Here is a 14,092-nt window from a genome sequence, read left to right as displayed (position 1 = left end):
CTCGTGTTTATCTTTTTTAATTTGGCATTTGTTATTTGCATTTATATTAAAGCAAAGTGCATCTTTTCTTTATTTTTCTTGTTTATACACATTGCACAATACATAAATAATGATGCTTATAAAACGTCTTTATATTTACAAGTAATAATATATTTATATATAACATAAAATACATTTTTTCTTTAATAAATCTCAGGGTTTTTTTTTTTCAGGAGTCCTTTCTCTCTCAAAGCACTACAATGCTAAATTTCCAATGAGAATGCTTCTCTTGTTCATTTAAACCTTTGTAGTTAGAAAAATAGCTTATGTTAAAGTCTAAACATGCTCATTGAGCTAAGAGCAGTGTCAACATATCATACGAGTGTATGAGTTGTAGAAGAAACGAAAGAAGAGTTAGGTGTCAGCCCAGGGTGGTTGGTACCTTGCGTTCTGATGGACCGAATCCTTCTTGGTGGGAAGGGGGGCTGCTGAGAAGTCTCCCTCCCAGGGCGGCTCCCCTCGCTGGTCTACAGCAGAGCTCAACACACAGGCGGCAGAGGGGAGGAAAGTGCTGAGCTGGGTTTCTGAGTTGGCCGGGGTGGGGAAGAGACCTGACATGACCAGGGCAGGGCACAGGCTGAGGGGTTTGGGAGGGTGCTGGGCAGGCAATCTGTGCCAGGTTGGCCCCCGGCAGCCCTCGGGAAGCCCGTCTCAAGAGAGATCCAGGAGCAGATGGCCAAAACAAAAAGAGACGTGACGGAGACAGCAGGGTGGCTGGAAGGGAGTGAGGACAAGCAGGAAACCACTGGTTCTGGTTCAGCCTCTTTGCAGGGTTTGCTTCTAAGAAGCCTGCAGACAGGCCCGTGTCCTAGGAGGGGAGAGGTGGGGCGGGGAGGCTGGGGAGGGGAGAGCAGGGGAGGGACAGAGCCTGGCTCCTGGCAGCTGTCGGAACCCCAGCTGCCAGCCCGCCCAGGTACGGCCTCTGCCCCCACTGAGCATGTCCAAAGGGCAGGAGAGACAGAGCTCGGGAGTGCAGGCCCCTCAGCGGACACCGCAAGACGCACACATGCACGGATGCACACTCACTCTCACACATGCGCCCTGACAAGGGAAACGAGGACCCCAAAGTTAGGGCCTCTGCCCACCCCCGTTCTTCCACTGTGTTGGCTGGGTACTCGCTGTCGCTTCCCCTTTTCACACTGGGGTGTGCTCTGCCTGCCAGACCCTCCCCCCCCAAAAAAAACCCCAATGATTCTTTTCATAAGCTATTTCTCAAAAAAACAAAACGAAACAACATAAACGACGACGACCAGAAGGGGGGACGGGGCGGGGGCGGGGACACACACCGACCAAAGAGTCTGCCTGAAAAGCAAGCAGTCGGGAGGGAAATAGTAGCAGCAAAGTAGTTTGGACTGGGCCCGCTCGGCTCGCGCTCCATCCTCTCCCCACGCGGCTACCGGCTGTTGAAAATGACCTCCAGCCAGCACGGGCAGCTGCTGATGAACTGGCGGGTGTAGCACTGGCCCCAGCCCTTCACAAAGCTGATCTGCACCGTGAAGCCAGTCCACGGCTGCTGCATGAATTCGTGGTCGTTGGGCCGCTGCAGGCTGTATGCTTTCTCGTAGTCAAAAGCCTTGATGGAGAAACCGGGGAACACTTTGTGCACCAACAGCGTCCTGGAGTCCGGGTTGTCCAGTGTGGCCGACTTGATGAAGACGGGGTAGCTGCTGCGGTTGTACACCCACACGCCGTCCACTTCCCGCGTTAGCTGGATGCCACAGCCGATCTTGCTCCGCACTTTCTGCACCAGCTGACTCTTGTTGTCGGAGTTGAGCTGTCCGAGGCAAAAACCATTCCCCTGAGGTAGATCATAGAAGATGTCCAGGGAGGGCTCCTGGACACAGTAGAGCCTCCCCACTCGCGTCTTCTCCTCCCAGTATGCCACCACGCACCAGTGTGACCGATCCCCAGGCTCCAGAAGAAGTTGGGAATCTGCAAAACAAAATGGCAGACGCGGTTGGTGGCAGTGGAGATTGGCACCTTCCTCTTCAAGAGTCAAGGCGCACACAGGCGGTTCATCACCACCTCAAGCTCTCGGAAGACAGAGGGGATGGTAGTGCTGGATCTGCCGCCGGCTCAGCTCAGAAATCTTGACCCAGTGATGGAAGAACGCGCCTGTATACACGGGGCTCGCTGGGGTGCCTCCTTCCTCCACTCCCCCCACCCAGGGCGCCATCATGTTTACCCATGGGGCCAATGGAAGCCCCATCCCTGAGGAGCCCAGAATCTAGGGTACCCTTAGTAACTCCACTGGTCCTGTTTTAGGGCAAAAAAATGGTCTTCCAGATGGCCTAAAGTTACATTTCTTTAAACTGGATGGATCCGGGGAGGCTAGCTGTTCTAGCCCCTGGTCATCCTCAGGAGAAAAACCAGGACCCAGAAAGACTGTTGGCTTGGGCCCCACGGATGACACTGCCAGACTCAGAACCCGGGTCTCCGGACTCCGGGGTCATGTCCAATGCAGTCTCTGCGTTTGTCATCCAGTGCTCAGGTCAGCGCCTCAGTCATAACGGAGCGCTATCTGATAAAATGAAAGTGAGGTTGGTCTGGGGCAAAAACATCTTGCTAACAGAAAATCCTCTCTCAGTGTGTCTGTCAGCAGCAGCGCTGTACACAAAGGGCGAATTCAGTCAAAATGCCAAATCACAACGCGCAGGTCGGTGTTCACCCAGACTACCTTGACAAAGCTTCCTCTGGCCCAGACAGGAGATTATGTGTCTGAAATGGGTTGACCTTCCTTGAAGTGGCCTTCCCTGCCTGTACCCCCTCTCTCCCCTCCCTCCCCAGAAGCATGCAGACATAGTGCCCCAGCCCCTTCTCCCCACTACCCCTGCCCCCTTCCCCAGCGGCCTCACCCCAGCTTTCTGAGACCTGGTTCTTCCCACAGGCAGCCGGGAGACTGAGGGGGACCCTGATAAGGTGACTTTCCTGAACAGGCGCTAGGAGGTCTTTAAAGGGGGGGATTCCAGGGAGGGAAAGGGGGCCCCAGCGGCTGGCATTCCAACTCCTCAAACTGGAGCCAGCAGGGCAGGCCTCAGACTGGGAACCATAAATCTCCCCAGCCGGGGCCGGGCTGCAGGAACGTTGTGGTTTGTGGGGCAGGGCGGAGACCGGAAGTCTTGTATTTGTTAACAAAAATGGGGAGAGGCAGGCAGCAGGGACCTCCTCCTGCTTCCCCTGTAGCCCCCACTGCTCACTCACCGGGGGCTTGGGGCCTGGGGGTGGGGGGCGCTGGCTGTGAGAGGTTTTTCGGTTTGTTTGGCCTTTCTGATTTTGGAACAAGGGAGGACCCATGCGATGGGCTATACAGCATGGCGGGGGGGGGGGGGCCCTCTGGGAGCCACGTCCTGCCACCCCCGCGGGCCCGACAGCTAACCCCGGCAGCGCAGCACAGAACTGCCTCCAGCCTTTACAGGCATGTTAGGACCTGGGACCCGGTTGGCTCCATTAAAAAAAAATTTTTTTTTTTAAGCAGCAGCCAGTCTTGCATGGAGGCGTTGTATGAATAAGTCTGCACTGTGACCCACGGGGGCGGCCACGAACACACACCCTGAGTGGCCATCTCCTCAGGACACCCCAAGTGGCCTTCCCACATGCCTACCCAGAAATGGGGAAACCGAGGGCTCCTTCCTCTCCCTCAACCCCCACCCCTCCGAAAGCCAGCCCCAGAAAACTGGCCTGGCCCCCAAAACACATGTGTCTATAAAGCACAAGGGTGTGAGAGAGACTGTGTCCGTGAGTGTGAGCACACGTGTGAGTGTGTTGCGTGAGCATGCGTGTGTTTGCATGCGTACGCTCTGAAACATATGGAAAAACAAGAGAGGACGAGGGCTCCAAGCAGAGGTGACTCATCAAGCATTAACTTGTTTCTGCAAAGTATCCATCAACTGCTAATAAACTCGTGAGTGCTGGCAATCTTTGAACTTTTCTTGTCGAGGGAGTTCGGCTCTAAAGGCTACACCGAAGCCCCGTAAGATCCACGTAAATAAGAATACTACGGCATGCAAGTTTGCCGGGAAGGAGAACACTCTTCTGGAAGGCACGGGACGCCCTGTTTTGGGGAGGAGGGTGTTTTAAAATAAAATGTAAGAAGCTCTCTCTCTCTCTCTCTCTCTCTCACTTATTATCCCAACTCAGGACGGCAAACGTGGTCTGGAAAGAAGACTGGGGCGGGGCGGGGGGTGTGTGGGAGACCCTCTGGGAGCCTCCTGATACTTTGTTTCATGGAGCCCAGCCCCCCTGAAACCTGGCACCCGCTAGCAGGGAAAAGAGGGGTGGGAGGAGGCGGTGCAGGGTGGGGTGGGGGCCTAGGATCAAGTTGCGAGTGCCAGGCCCACCAGTAAAGGGTGGGGGGCCCTGTCTGCCCAGTGGCCTCTGGGGGCAGGGGAAGCTGGGCTGGACTGGGCTGGACTGGCCCGGATCCCTGGGGGGGGGGGGGGGGGGGGGGGGGGGGGGGAGGGGGGAAGCCTTCTGGCGGGTTTCTCTTTCATCTGCACAGCCCGCCAGTCCACCCAGCAATTTGCTGCCAGACATCCCTGGACAAAGCCTTTTTCTGCTGAGGTTAATGGCCCAGCCCAGATAAGCAGAGGGGTAAGGGTGTCCCTGGGTGTGAACAAAGCCCCCGAAGGCCCACCAGGACCCTGGCCGGCTCCTCCCCTGCCCTGACCCTCCGGCCTGTCCCAGCTATCACCCCCAGCCTCCCAGTGCCCTGATGCCCTCTCTCCTCACTGCCCCTGGGCTTTCTCTGGGCCCAGAAACCTGCTCTTCAGCAAAACCACCGTGCCCTCGAAGGCCCCTTTAGCACATCCCACTTCTGAGGGCCCGAGGCAGCAGCCCATGCCTGCAACTCAGAGCCCTGCCCCGAGATCCCCACCATTTGGGCCCATTTCCACACTCAGCATCCTCTTCAGAGCAGCACAGTCCCCTGAACTGGGCCCACAGGCCGCAAGCGTCTGCCCACAAAGGTCTGCGCACTCGCTTCGCCCCCAGAGGGGCTGCCGGGATGGAGGAAGACCCTCCCCAGCCTGACTTGGGCTTCTCCTTGCAGCAGCTGATGCTTCACCTCCAAGGGCAAGACTCACAGGCCCTTGTTAACTTCCCTCAGCTTTACAACCCTTTTCCGGTATTTTCAGCAACTTCTCTCCCTCCTCGGAAAACTACACAGGGGCTGGTTTTAAAACTGTATTTGTGCATTTTTAAAGCATCCAAAAAGAAAAGCTGTGTTGTAAAAAGCCAACTAATCAGATGCCTGCTCACAATTTTTTCTTTTTATTACAGTTTAGGGAATTTTTGGAGCAACCCCAGAAAAATGCTGAATCCGCCTAAAATTCCTTTAAGGTTGTTTTTCCCCCCTCCCCTTCCTCATTTCCCTTAAAGCATAAAATCTACCCTTGAAAAGGAAGGGGGGTGGGTGTTGAGAAGGGAAAGGATTTTGCTTGTGTTTGCACTTGCATTAGGGAAGACCACTTAACAAGGAGCTCCCTGCCTCTTACAAAGAATTATTTAATTACCCTGGTCATGAATGAACAGACCTGACCCTTCTAGAAGACTGGAGGCCCATGAATGACTCTCACGCCCAAGGTTCTCAATGACACAGGGTGACCAGAGCTCAAGATTTTAAATTAAAAAAAAAAAAAAAAATTTTTTTTTTCAATGTTTATTTTTGAGAGCATGAGCAGAGGAAGGGACAGAGACAGAGGGAGACACAGAATCTGAAGCAGGCTCCAGGTTCTGAGCTGTCAGCGCAGAGCCCGACGCAGGGTTCAAACCCACGAACTTTGAGATCATGACCTGAGCTGAAGTTGGCCCCTTAACCAACGGAGCCCCCACCCAGGTGCCCCAAGGATCCAGACTCTTGATTTCAGTTTAGGTCACAATCTCATGGTTGGTGAGTTCAAGCCCCGCACCGGGCTCTGCACTGATAGTTCGGAGCCTGCTTGGGATTTTCTCTCTCCCTCTCTCTCTGCCACTCCCCTGCTCATGTTCTTTCTTTCAAAATAAATAAAACACATAAAAATAATAAAAAGCAAAATCTTTTTTAAAAACAAACTTAAAAATATTAAAAATGAAAACATTTTAAACTTTAAAAAGTTTTTTTTTTTAAAGGAGATCTCTCTAGGGGCACCTGGGTGGCTCAGTCAGTTGAGCGTCCAACTTCAGCTCAGGTCATGATCTCATGGTTCATGGGTTGGAGCCCAGCGTCGGACTCTGTGCTGACAGCTCAGAACCTGAAGCCGGCTTCAGATTCTGTGTCCTCTCTCTCTCTCTTTGCTCCTCCCCTGATCATGCTCTGTCTTTCAAAAAACAAACATTAAAAAAATTTTTTAAGGATCTCTCTGCCAAAATCTAACAGTGAGAAAAGGCCTGTGCGTTCCCTCCCCCGTGGTCCTGCAGAGCCAGAAGGCTGAAGCCATATGGAGAAGCCAGGGGAGACGGGGCAGAGATAGTTGGCTCACGCAGGTGGGTGAGGGTAAGCAAAGGGCACAAAGGGAGACAGAGAAGTTAAACCTGGCAATCCTGGAACGCAAACACCGCCACGCCTCGCCTGCTGCAGGTCCAGGGTCCTCCCTCCTCGGGACTCAGGCGCCACCAAGGGTTGCCTCATCCTGCCCTCCCGCCACCTCAGACATCTCAAAGGTTAACAGCACCCGCCAGCCCTGTTCCCCACCCCAGCCGGGAGAGCAGCCGGCCCACTTCAGGGACAAGGACTGAGATAAATGGGGACGCAGTGCCACCCCGTCCCATCTATCCGCAACCCCAACACTCTCAAATCACAAGGAACCTTGCTGGCCTCTTGTCTGAGAGGCAAATGACCAAAGACCACAGCAGAGGCCGGCTGAGGTATCCGGGCTCAGCGTGGGTGCCGGAGTGAGCTCTGAGAGCTGCCGTGTTTACAACCTCATCCAGATCCCAAGAAAGCTGCTGCCAGGGCACCGTCAGATTCCTAGGGCAGCAGGGACAGCCCTGGGGTTTGGAGCAAGTTACCCAAAAGAAGCAAAACAAACGCGAAACATTTCAGGTTACGCAGAGAACGCTCAGACTTAACCCACCACCACTGCCCCAAGCTCCTCCACCGAAGAGACCAGGAAGTGGATTCTGGCTGGCAGAAGGCAGGACGGAGAAAAGCCTGGGTTGTCTTCCAAGCTCTGCAACAAGCTATCTTCACTGAGGCGGCTGGACCGGGGGGTGGGCAGGGGGTACCATGGGGTCTCCTTCAAAGGCCAGGGTGCTTGCTCAGGTCCCTGTGCCCAACCAGCTGAGCTCCCCCAAATGCCGCCCCCCAGGGAGCTCCAGTGTTGTGCAACAGCCCCACCCCCCAGCTATGGAGGCAGACACTCTGCTGAGACCTACTTCCCCAGGCACCTTGGCGGTGACTTAAGCTCTTCCCTAAAACAGAGCTCCCAGTGCAGCCTCAGAGGGCTGTTGTGACAATCTGATACAAAGTGGCCAGCGGCCAGGACCCAGCTTGCAGCTACACATGCTGGTCTCGTCTCTCAGAATTCTTGTCTCGGGTTCTCCAACTGCTTAGAAAATGCTACCCACCCCTCCCCAGGGGACAGAACGGCTCTGGGCCATGCCCGCACCTAATGATGTACAGGTCCTGTTGGAAGGGGCTCATGACAACCCTAGGAGGTCGCATCCTATTACTGTCCTTATGTTGAAGAAGGGGGGAAATGAGACACCGGTCACTTGCCAAACAGAGGCCAGACCACTGGCCGGTGTGAGCCACTGGCGCTCTCCAAATGCTAGAGGGGAAAGAGACGCGTTCTTCCAAAACACACTCTGGAAATGTGATGCCTACTTTAGGGCTGAGCGTGGGGTCCAGCTCCCACATACCAAGCGGGGAATGAACCGGCTTCTTTGCCTGCAAGCTGCTCTTCGATCTTGGCCAAAAGGCTTGCCCCTGCGGAGTCTCAGTCTGACCCATCCATAACTAATAGGAAGGAGGCTGGGGCACAGCAGGCCCCCTTTGGGCTCTGACCGTCTCTGGCTACACTCTTGTGAATCACAGAAATGTCCCATCCGTATTAACGCTGCTTCCATTTATTTTACTCCGTTCTGGGAGAATAAGAAAACCACTTTAGGGAGCAGGGCACATTTTTGCATTTAATTTGCAACAATAAAAACAAAATCAAAAGGAAAAGGAGATTTGAGGCCGCTTTTGCTGTGTCCACCCGTAAACCAATTTCTTTCAAGAACTTCGAGTTGCAAACTTGTGTTCCTTCTATCTCTGTCTTTCACGGCCCTCAGCAAAAGGTGGGCCCCCAGGGGAGGGGCTGCCCAGGCTTGGTGCCCTCCAAGTTTCTCGCCCATCACCACCCGCCCCCTGCGAGCTCTCTCGAGCTCACAGGCAGACCTGCTAGTCTAGATAGAAGACGGATTCGTGGCTGTGCCTTACAGACTAATTACGATGAGTAATCGGTTACTAAAGCTACGACACACACACACACACCCCCTCCCCTAACTGGCCCTGGCCCTGTCTCCCAAGGCCCCTCAAACGTTCAAGTCTAAAGCCCCCAGCCCGGGGGTCCATCCTAAGGGAAGTATTTGGCCAGCAGAGAATATAATTGAGGGTAGTGGCAGGCAGGGGAGGGAAGCCACACAAATCAAAAGCTCTCGTCTGTCTCGCCAGCCGGGCTGACCCGGCTTCCTGTGCTCCAGCCTTCAGCCATGCAAATTATAGCGTGTACCCGGCTGCCTGGCTTCTGAGGAGACCAGCTCTGCCCGGCTCCGAGAGGACTCAGAGGAAGGGTGGGGACGCCCAGCCTGGCCAACTCCATTCATAATATTTACAGTAAATGGGCCTCTCTGGCGGTTAGTATGCACCCAGCCTCATCATTTCTTGAGTCTGAACTTCAAGACTCTTCCTTCCCCTCCATCACGTACCACAAAATTCCCACCACTGCCCCCCTATAAAAGCTCAGCGACTCTTTTTGGAAAGGGGGTTCCCACACCTGCATGCGTACATCGCCCCCCCCCCCCAGACCTGCATGGCATTATCTGCTCACCAGCCTGTCCTGTCCTCAGGGTATGACCCTGGCCACTCCCAGGAAGACCCAAGATGTCCAAGTCAAATCTCTAAGCTGACCCACCCGCCTCCCTCCTGGACAGAGTCCAGAGCTATGCCCCCTAACCGCGCCCCCAGATTCCACATGTGGATTCCCAAGTGGGAATGCGTACATGCATCCAACTAAAGGATCTTCTCCTAAACCACCAAAAAGTCCCTCATTTTCTTCTTTATGTTGACCCCGTCTAAGTAGGAGGGTTATATGCTAAAGCTCAGGGAGAATCTTGATAAAAACGGATGCGTATGTCAATTGTTTTAAAGGACACACCCCCAGAGGTTACAGAAGAGCTCTGGCCTGGTCAGGCTGCAGGTCTGGGGGCTCTGCAGTGAGCTGCTTTTGCTGTGGGCCCCACTTTAATAAAGCCCCGTGGCTCACTGACCTCCCGGGCCCCGAAAGGCGCTACCGCGTTCCAGGACCCAGTCGCAGGCCCTGCCCTGCCCCTCCCATCCCCCCACACAGGTCCAGCTTTTCTAGAGGGTAGGAAAACCATCGAAGACGTGGAAAAACACAGGGAGAAACAAAAGTCCTTTTCATCCCTCCCCTCCCCCAGCTCCCCTTGTTCCATAACAATTATGAAAACTGTTGGATGGGATGGCATTTTGAACATTTACTGCATTCCGGCCAATACATTCCAACGCAGGACCTGATGGAAAAGACTCCCTTCTCCGGCCAGCTCCCGGCCCCCCCACTCCACCCCACCCCCAGCTTGCGAGAGCCGTCATTCCTTCTCTTTCTTTACAACCCAACACCAGGGCCAGGCCAGGCCCGCACTGTGCTCACAGGGAAAAACAACAGTAGGCAGACTGGAGACAGTGTGCAGACTGGAAAAGTTAATCATTACTTCTGTCTGCCTCTGTAATCTAATCTCTCTGGCTTTGACACACTCACTGTTCAGCCATCCCGGCCCTTTCACCCCCAAAGCACCAGGGCCTCCTAAGCCTGGGGCCTGCCCCAGGCCCTCCCATGAAAGAGGGATGAAGCCTCCCCCAGCCTGGAGGGCCATGGCAAGGCCCCCTGAAGCCCACCATACATCTCAGGCTGCTCTGTGCTGTGTGTCCCACATTTCAGAGGACTCCGGACCGGACATTCTTTTGGGTTCCAATGTGGCTTGTATTACTTTGAAGAGAGCCAGGCTGTCCCACCCCCTACCCACGCAAAGACAGCCCCCCCACCCGGCTCTTCTCTCACTCCCCCTGCACCAGGGCTCACCCACAAACCCACTCAACTACATCCAGGAGTGTGACAGGCAGTCTGACTTGCCGGCCCCACACCATCGATCCACATAGATGCGTAAGTCAAGATGGCCCTGCCCTATGATGATGCCTCAAAAACTAAACATGGAGTCACCGCATGACCCAGAAATTCCACTTCTGGGTATATATCCAGAAGAGTCTTGAAGAGATTATTCACACACCCATGTTCATAGCAGCGTTATTCACAACAGCCAAAAGGTGGAAGCAACCCAAGTGTGTCCACCAATGAGTGAACAGAGATGTGGATACACACACACTAAAAAAGAAAGGCAATTCTGACACAGGTTACAACACAGATGAACCCTGAAGACACTATGCTGAGTGAAATAAGCCAGATGCCAAAGGTCAACTATGGTTTGATTCCACTCATACGTGGTACCTAAAGGAGTCAAGTTCACACAGACCGAAAGTAGAATGGTGGTTGCCAGGGGTCGGGGAGAGGCGGGCTGGGGGGTTAGTGTTTAGTGGGGACAGAGTTTCAGTTTGGGCAAGTGAAAAGGTTCTGGAGATGGATGATGGGTGCATGGGCATGGACTTAATACCACATTAAGTGGACTTAATACCACTGAGCTGTGCACTTAGAAATGGTCAGGACGGATGGAGCTCCCGGATGGCTCCGTCAGTTAAGTGTCCTCCGACTCTTGATTTCAGCTCAGGTCACGTTCTCAGTTTCATGAGCTCGGAGCCTGACTGAGGGCTCTGCAATGACAGCCTGCTTAAGATTCTCTCTCTCACTCTTCCCCTCCCCTGTTCACGGTCTCTCTCAAAATAAACTAAAAACAACTTATCAGGATGGTAAATGTTGGGTATATCTTGCCCAAAAAGAGGGAAGTGGAGGGGAAGGACCTGACAGGAAGGGAAAAAGGAAAAAAGAAAAGAAGGTCCTACCTCTTCTAATGCTTTCAGTGCTGCGCATTAACCTGCCTGCCGTGAGTACAGGGGATTCACGGGTTTCACGGGTGGGCTTCCGCCCATCACAAGGATAAAGGCCCCCTGGAAATGTATGCAAATGCAGCTATGCATATGCATTTTTATGAGGAAAGATTCCTCAACTTTCACTCCTTCTTGGGAGGTTAGCAAGCCAAGAAATGTGAAGAGCTGTATCTTTTTATTCAGCGTGCAAGCGGCCATTAGCTACCCACCACCAAGGCGACAGGGAGGGGGTCTCATTCCCACAAACCCTCAAATCCAAGAACCAGAGACCACACAGATCACAGGCTGTCTTGCAAGATTCTGGCCTGGGGACTGGGAGAGACCAGGTCCAAGCTCTTATTTTGCCGATGAGGACACAAATGGAGGCCCAGGACAGGCACAGCCCTGCGGCCAGCTGAGGCTGAAATCCCCACTTTCAACCACGAAAGCAGGCCAGCCTCGAGGGACAGACACCTGGTTGGGGCTCGACCTCCCACTGTCATCCTCCAGCCCCCCTCCCAGGACTCCCCGGGGGGGGGGGGGGGTCACTTCTGAATCTTTGCATGCTCCTCACCCCAGGCCTCTCCCCCAGGAAACAACCTCTCAGCGGGGTTTTAATTGTGACCCCCACCAAGCTGGAGATGGGGCCTATTTTTAAGGGCTGTCCAGCGCACCCACCTCACAGGAAGAACTCAACTAGCTCTTCTCCCTCCGGGTTACTCATTAATGACGGGGAGGGGCCGTGCTGGCTAAGAGGCTGCCCTGGGGCGGGCAAGGTCCCCGAGCACTTTCTGGGCTGAGCAGCTCTTCAAGACCCTTTGGTGGCCTCAGAAGTTCGCTCAGCCTACTGGAAGGAGACACTCCCAGCTTCCTTAGGGGCCCAGAAGGAGTGGAAGCCAGGAGAGGGTGATGGGGACAAATTACTGAACCTCAGAGTGGCAAATGCAGAAAGGTGAGTCCACAGGGAGCACAGCCCGGGTCTATCTGTTCCATCCCAAGTTAAAAGTAAAAATGCAACTCTCAAGTGAACAAACCCGAAGGCCACGACCAGTCCCCGACCAGTTAACTGTCTTCAGACAGAAGCTCCCAACTTGACAAGATGAAACTGGGGTCGAGATCAGTTCTTTCCTTTCTGCCCTGATCAAATCCCAAGCCAAACCAGCTCTGATTTTTTTTTTTTTTTCCTGGCCACTAGGGTTCCGCAGCACAGCGAGTAGATAAATGAAAAGAGTGGCCTCCGCGAGCAGAGCCATCGGTCGGCCTGGGGGGAACAGGCAGGGACAGGATGAGAGTGGAAATGAAAGCACTTTGGTCACTGCATATTCGACCCCCTCGTACAAAGCCGTCGCGGTGGGCCAGGGCCCTCCTACATGGGGCTGGCATCTCAGAAATGGGCTTGACCATCAGATTGAAAATTAAAGAGCAGAGTTGCATCTCCCAAAGCCCCCAGGAGTCCTAAAAGGAAAGTCAAGCTCCAGGCCTATCTGCCCTGTGGCTGTCAAGACATTAAATTCTATCTCTCCAGACATCTGTCTGGTGCCGACCCCTCCCTACCCCACCCAGGGCTGAGCCAGTGCAAGTCTGCTCACTTCTGCTGCACACGGCGCTCCCAGGTACCCTACCAGGGTCTGGATTGTGACTGTACTTCTTAAGGTTACTGCTTGTTATCTTATGGGGGGGGGGGTCAAGGAGACAGACCTCTGTTTACCCACAAGTTTTGTTTTATCTCAACTGTCAACGACCACACAACCAAAGCAGAGGCAGAAGCCGGGGACAGGAAAGCCCTTGCCAGCCCGCCGTGCTCAGACAATCACCCCAGGGACCCATCCCTGCACCTCGACCAAGTCTTAGAACACCGACAGCCCCAGCTCTGAGCCCAAGGGCCCTGGCTCCTTTCTGTCCTGTAGAAACTGCTCTCTGTCTGTACTCCAGACAGAGCCAAATCCCGTTCAAGAGCCCTCCACCTCCCTGACCCCAAAAGCACCTCCAACATGGTGCTTAATAAGTGCACGCTGCTCTTCCTTCTAGCAGCGGCCCCCAAACTGCAGAGCCTGGCACATAGTAGGTGCTCAATAAATAATCACCAAATAAGTGAACCAGAGACAGGCTGGCTTCTCCCAAAGCAGGCGGCCCACCCAGCTTTACACCTGCCAGAGGGAGGTACAAGGGAACCTAGCAGGGAGCGGGCATGCCTTCCAGGCAGGGGTCAGCCACAAAGGCCCAGGCCCTGTCCCAGCTGCAGGTGGAGGCGGGAAGGGAGAAGCCCCTGTCCTCGCCTACTTCCCAGCCAGCTGCGGCAGATCCGAAGGGGTTTCCAAGCCGGGCGCCGGCCAGGCAACCTCTGTGGGCACACCACCTGCCCACGGCATTCTGCCTTGGCGTCCCGCTCTGTTTGGACAAGTTACCCTCACCGAGTGTTCAACAATGCTCTTACACACCCCAGGGCTCTTGTTGTGTTATGAAAACAAAACAACGCACGCTAAGGGAAAAAAGCCGGGGGGGAGGGGCAGGAGTGAGTGGGAGCAAGCACGGCACACACAAATCTCTTTCTGAGCTCCGTCCTAAAGAGGGCCCCTTAGCAACATGGGTTGGGGCACAGGCCCATGTCATCAGAACAATGACATCGTCCACGAGGGGACTCAGAACCCCCCCTCCCGACTCCCCCGCGCAGCATTAGGGGAAGGCAACGCTGGGCGGAAAGCTGCCTGTGTGAATGTGAATTCTTACCTACCCCCTACCAGAAAGAGTTTTTTTTTTTTTCCTTTTGCAAGCTAAAACTGAGCTAATGACCCTGGGTGGGGCTCGGCGTCGAGGACCTCG

The 14,092-nt window shown here is 54.3% G+C and overlaps 1 protein-coding gene across 2 annotated transcripts in view; it reads right to left on the bottom strand.

Annotated features, from left to right (window-relative positions):
* Positions 1–355: 355 nt before the first annotated feature.
* Positions 356–14,092, bottom strand: part of SMAD7 (SMAD family member 7) — a 30,022-nt gene continuing 16,285 nt past the window's right edge. For both annotated transcript variants that reach the window (XM_039228919.1, XM_039228918.1), the window contains exon 4: positions 356–1,971. In XM_039228919.1, the coding sequence (XP_039084850.1) occupies positions 1,433–1,971 (539 nt within the window). In that variant the 3' untranslated portion in view covers positions 356–1,432. The remainder of the gene's footprint in view (positions 1,972–14,092) is intronic.

The sequence above is a fragment of the Hyaena hyaena genome, unplaced genomic scaffold (assembly GCF_003009895.1).
Source record: "Hyaena hyaena isolate Hyena2069 unplaced genomic scaffold, ASM300989v1 scaffold_33, whole genome shotgun sequence".
Classification (NCBI taxonomy): Eukaryota; Metazoa; Chordata; class Mammalia; order Carnivora; family Hyaenidae; genus Hyaena; species Hyaena hyaena.
The sequence above is the reverse complement of the archived record's forward strand: the minus strand, read 5'-3'. Positions and strand labels throughout refer to the sequence as shown.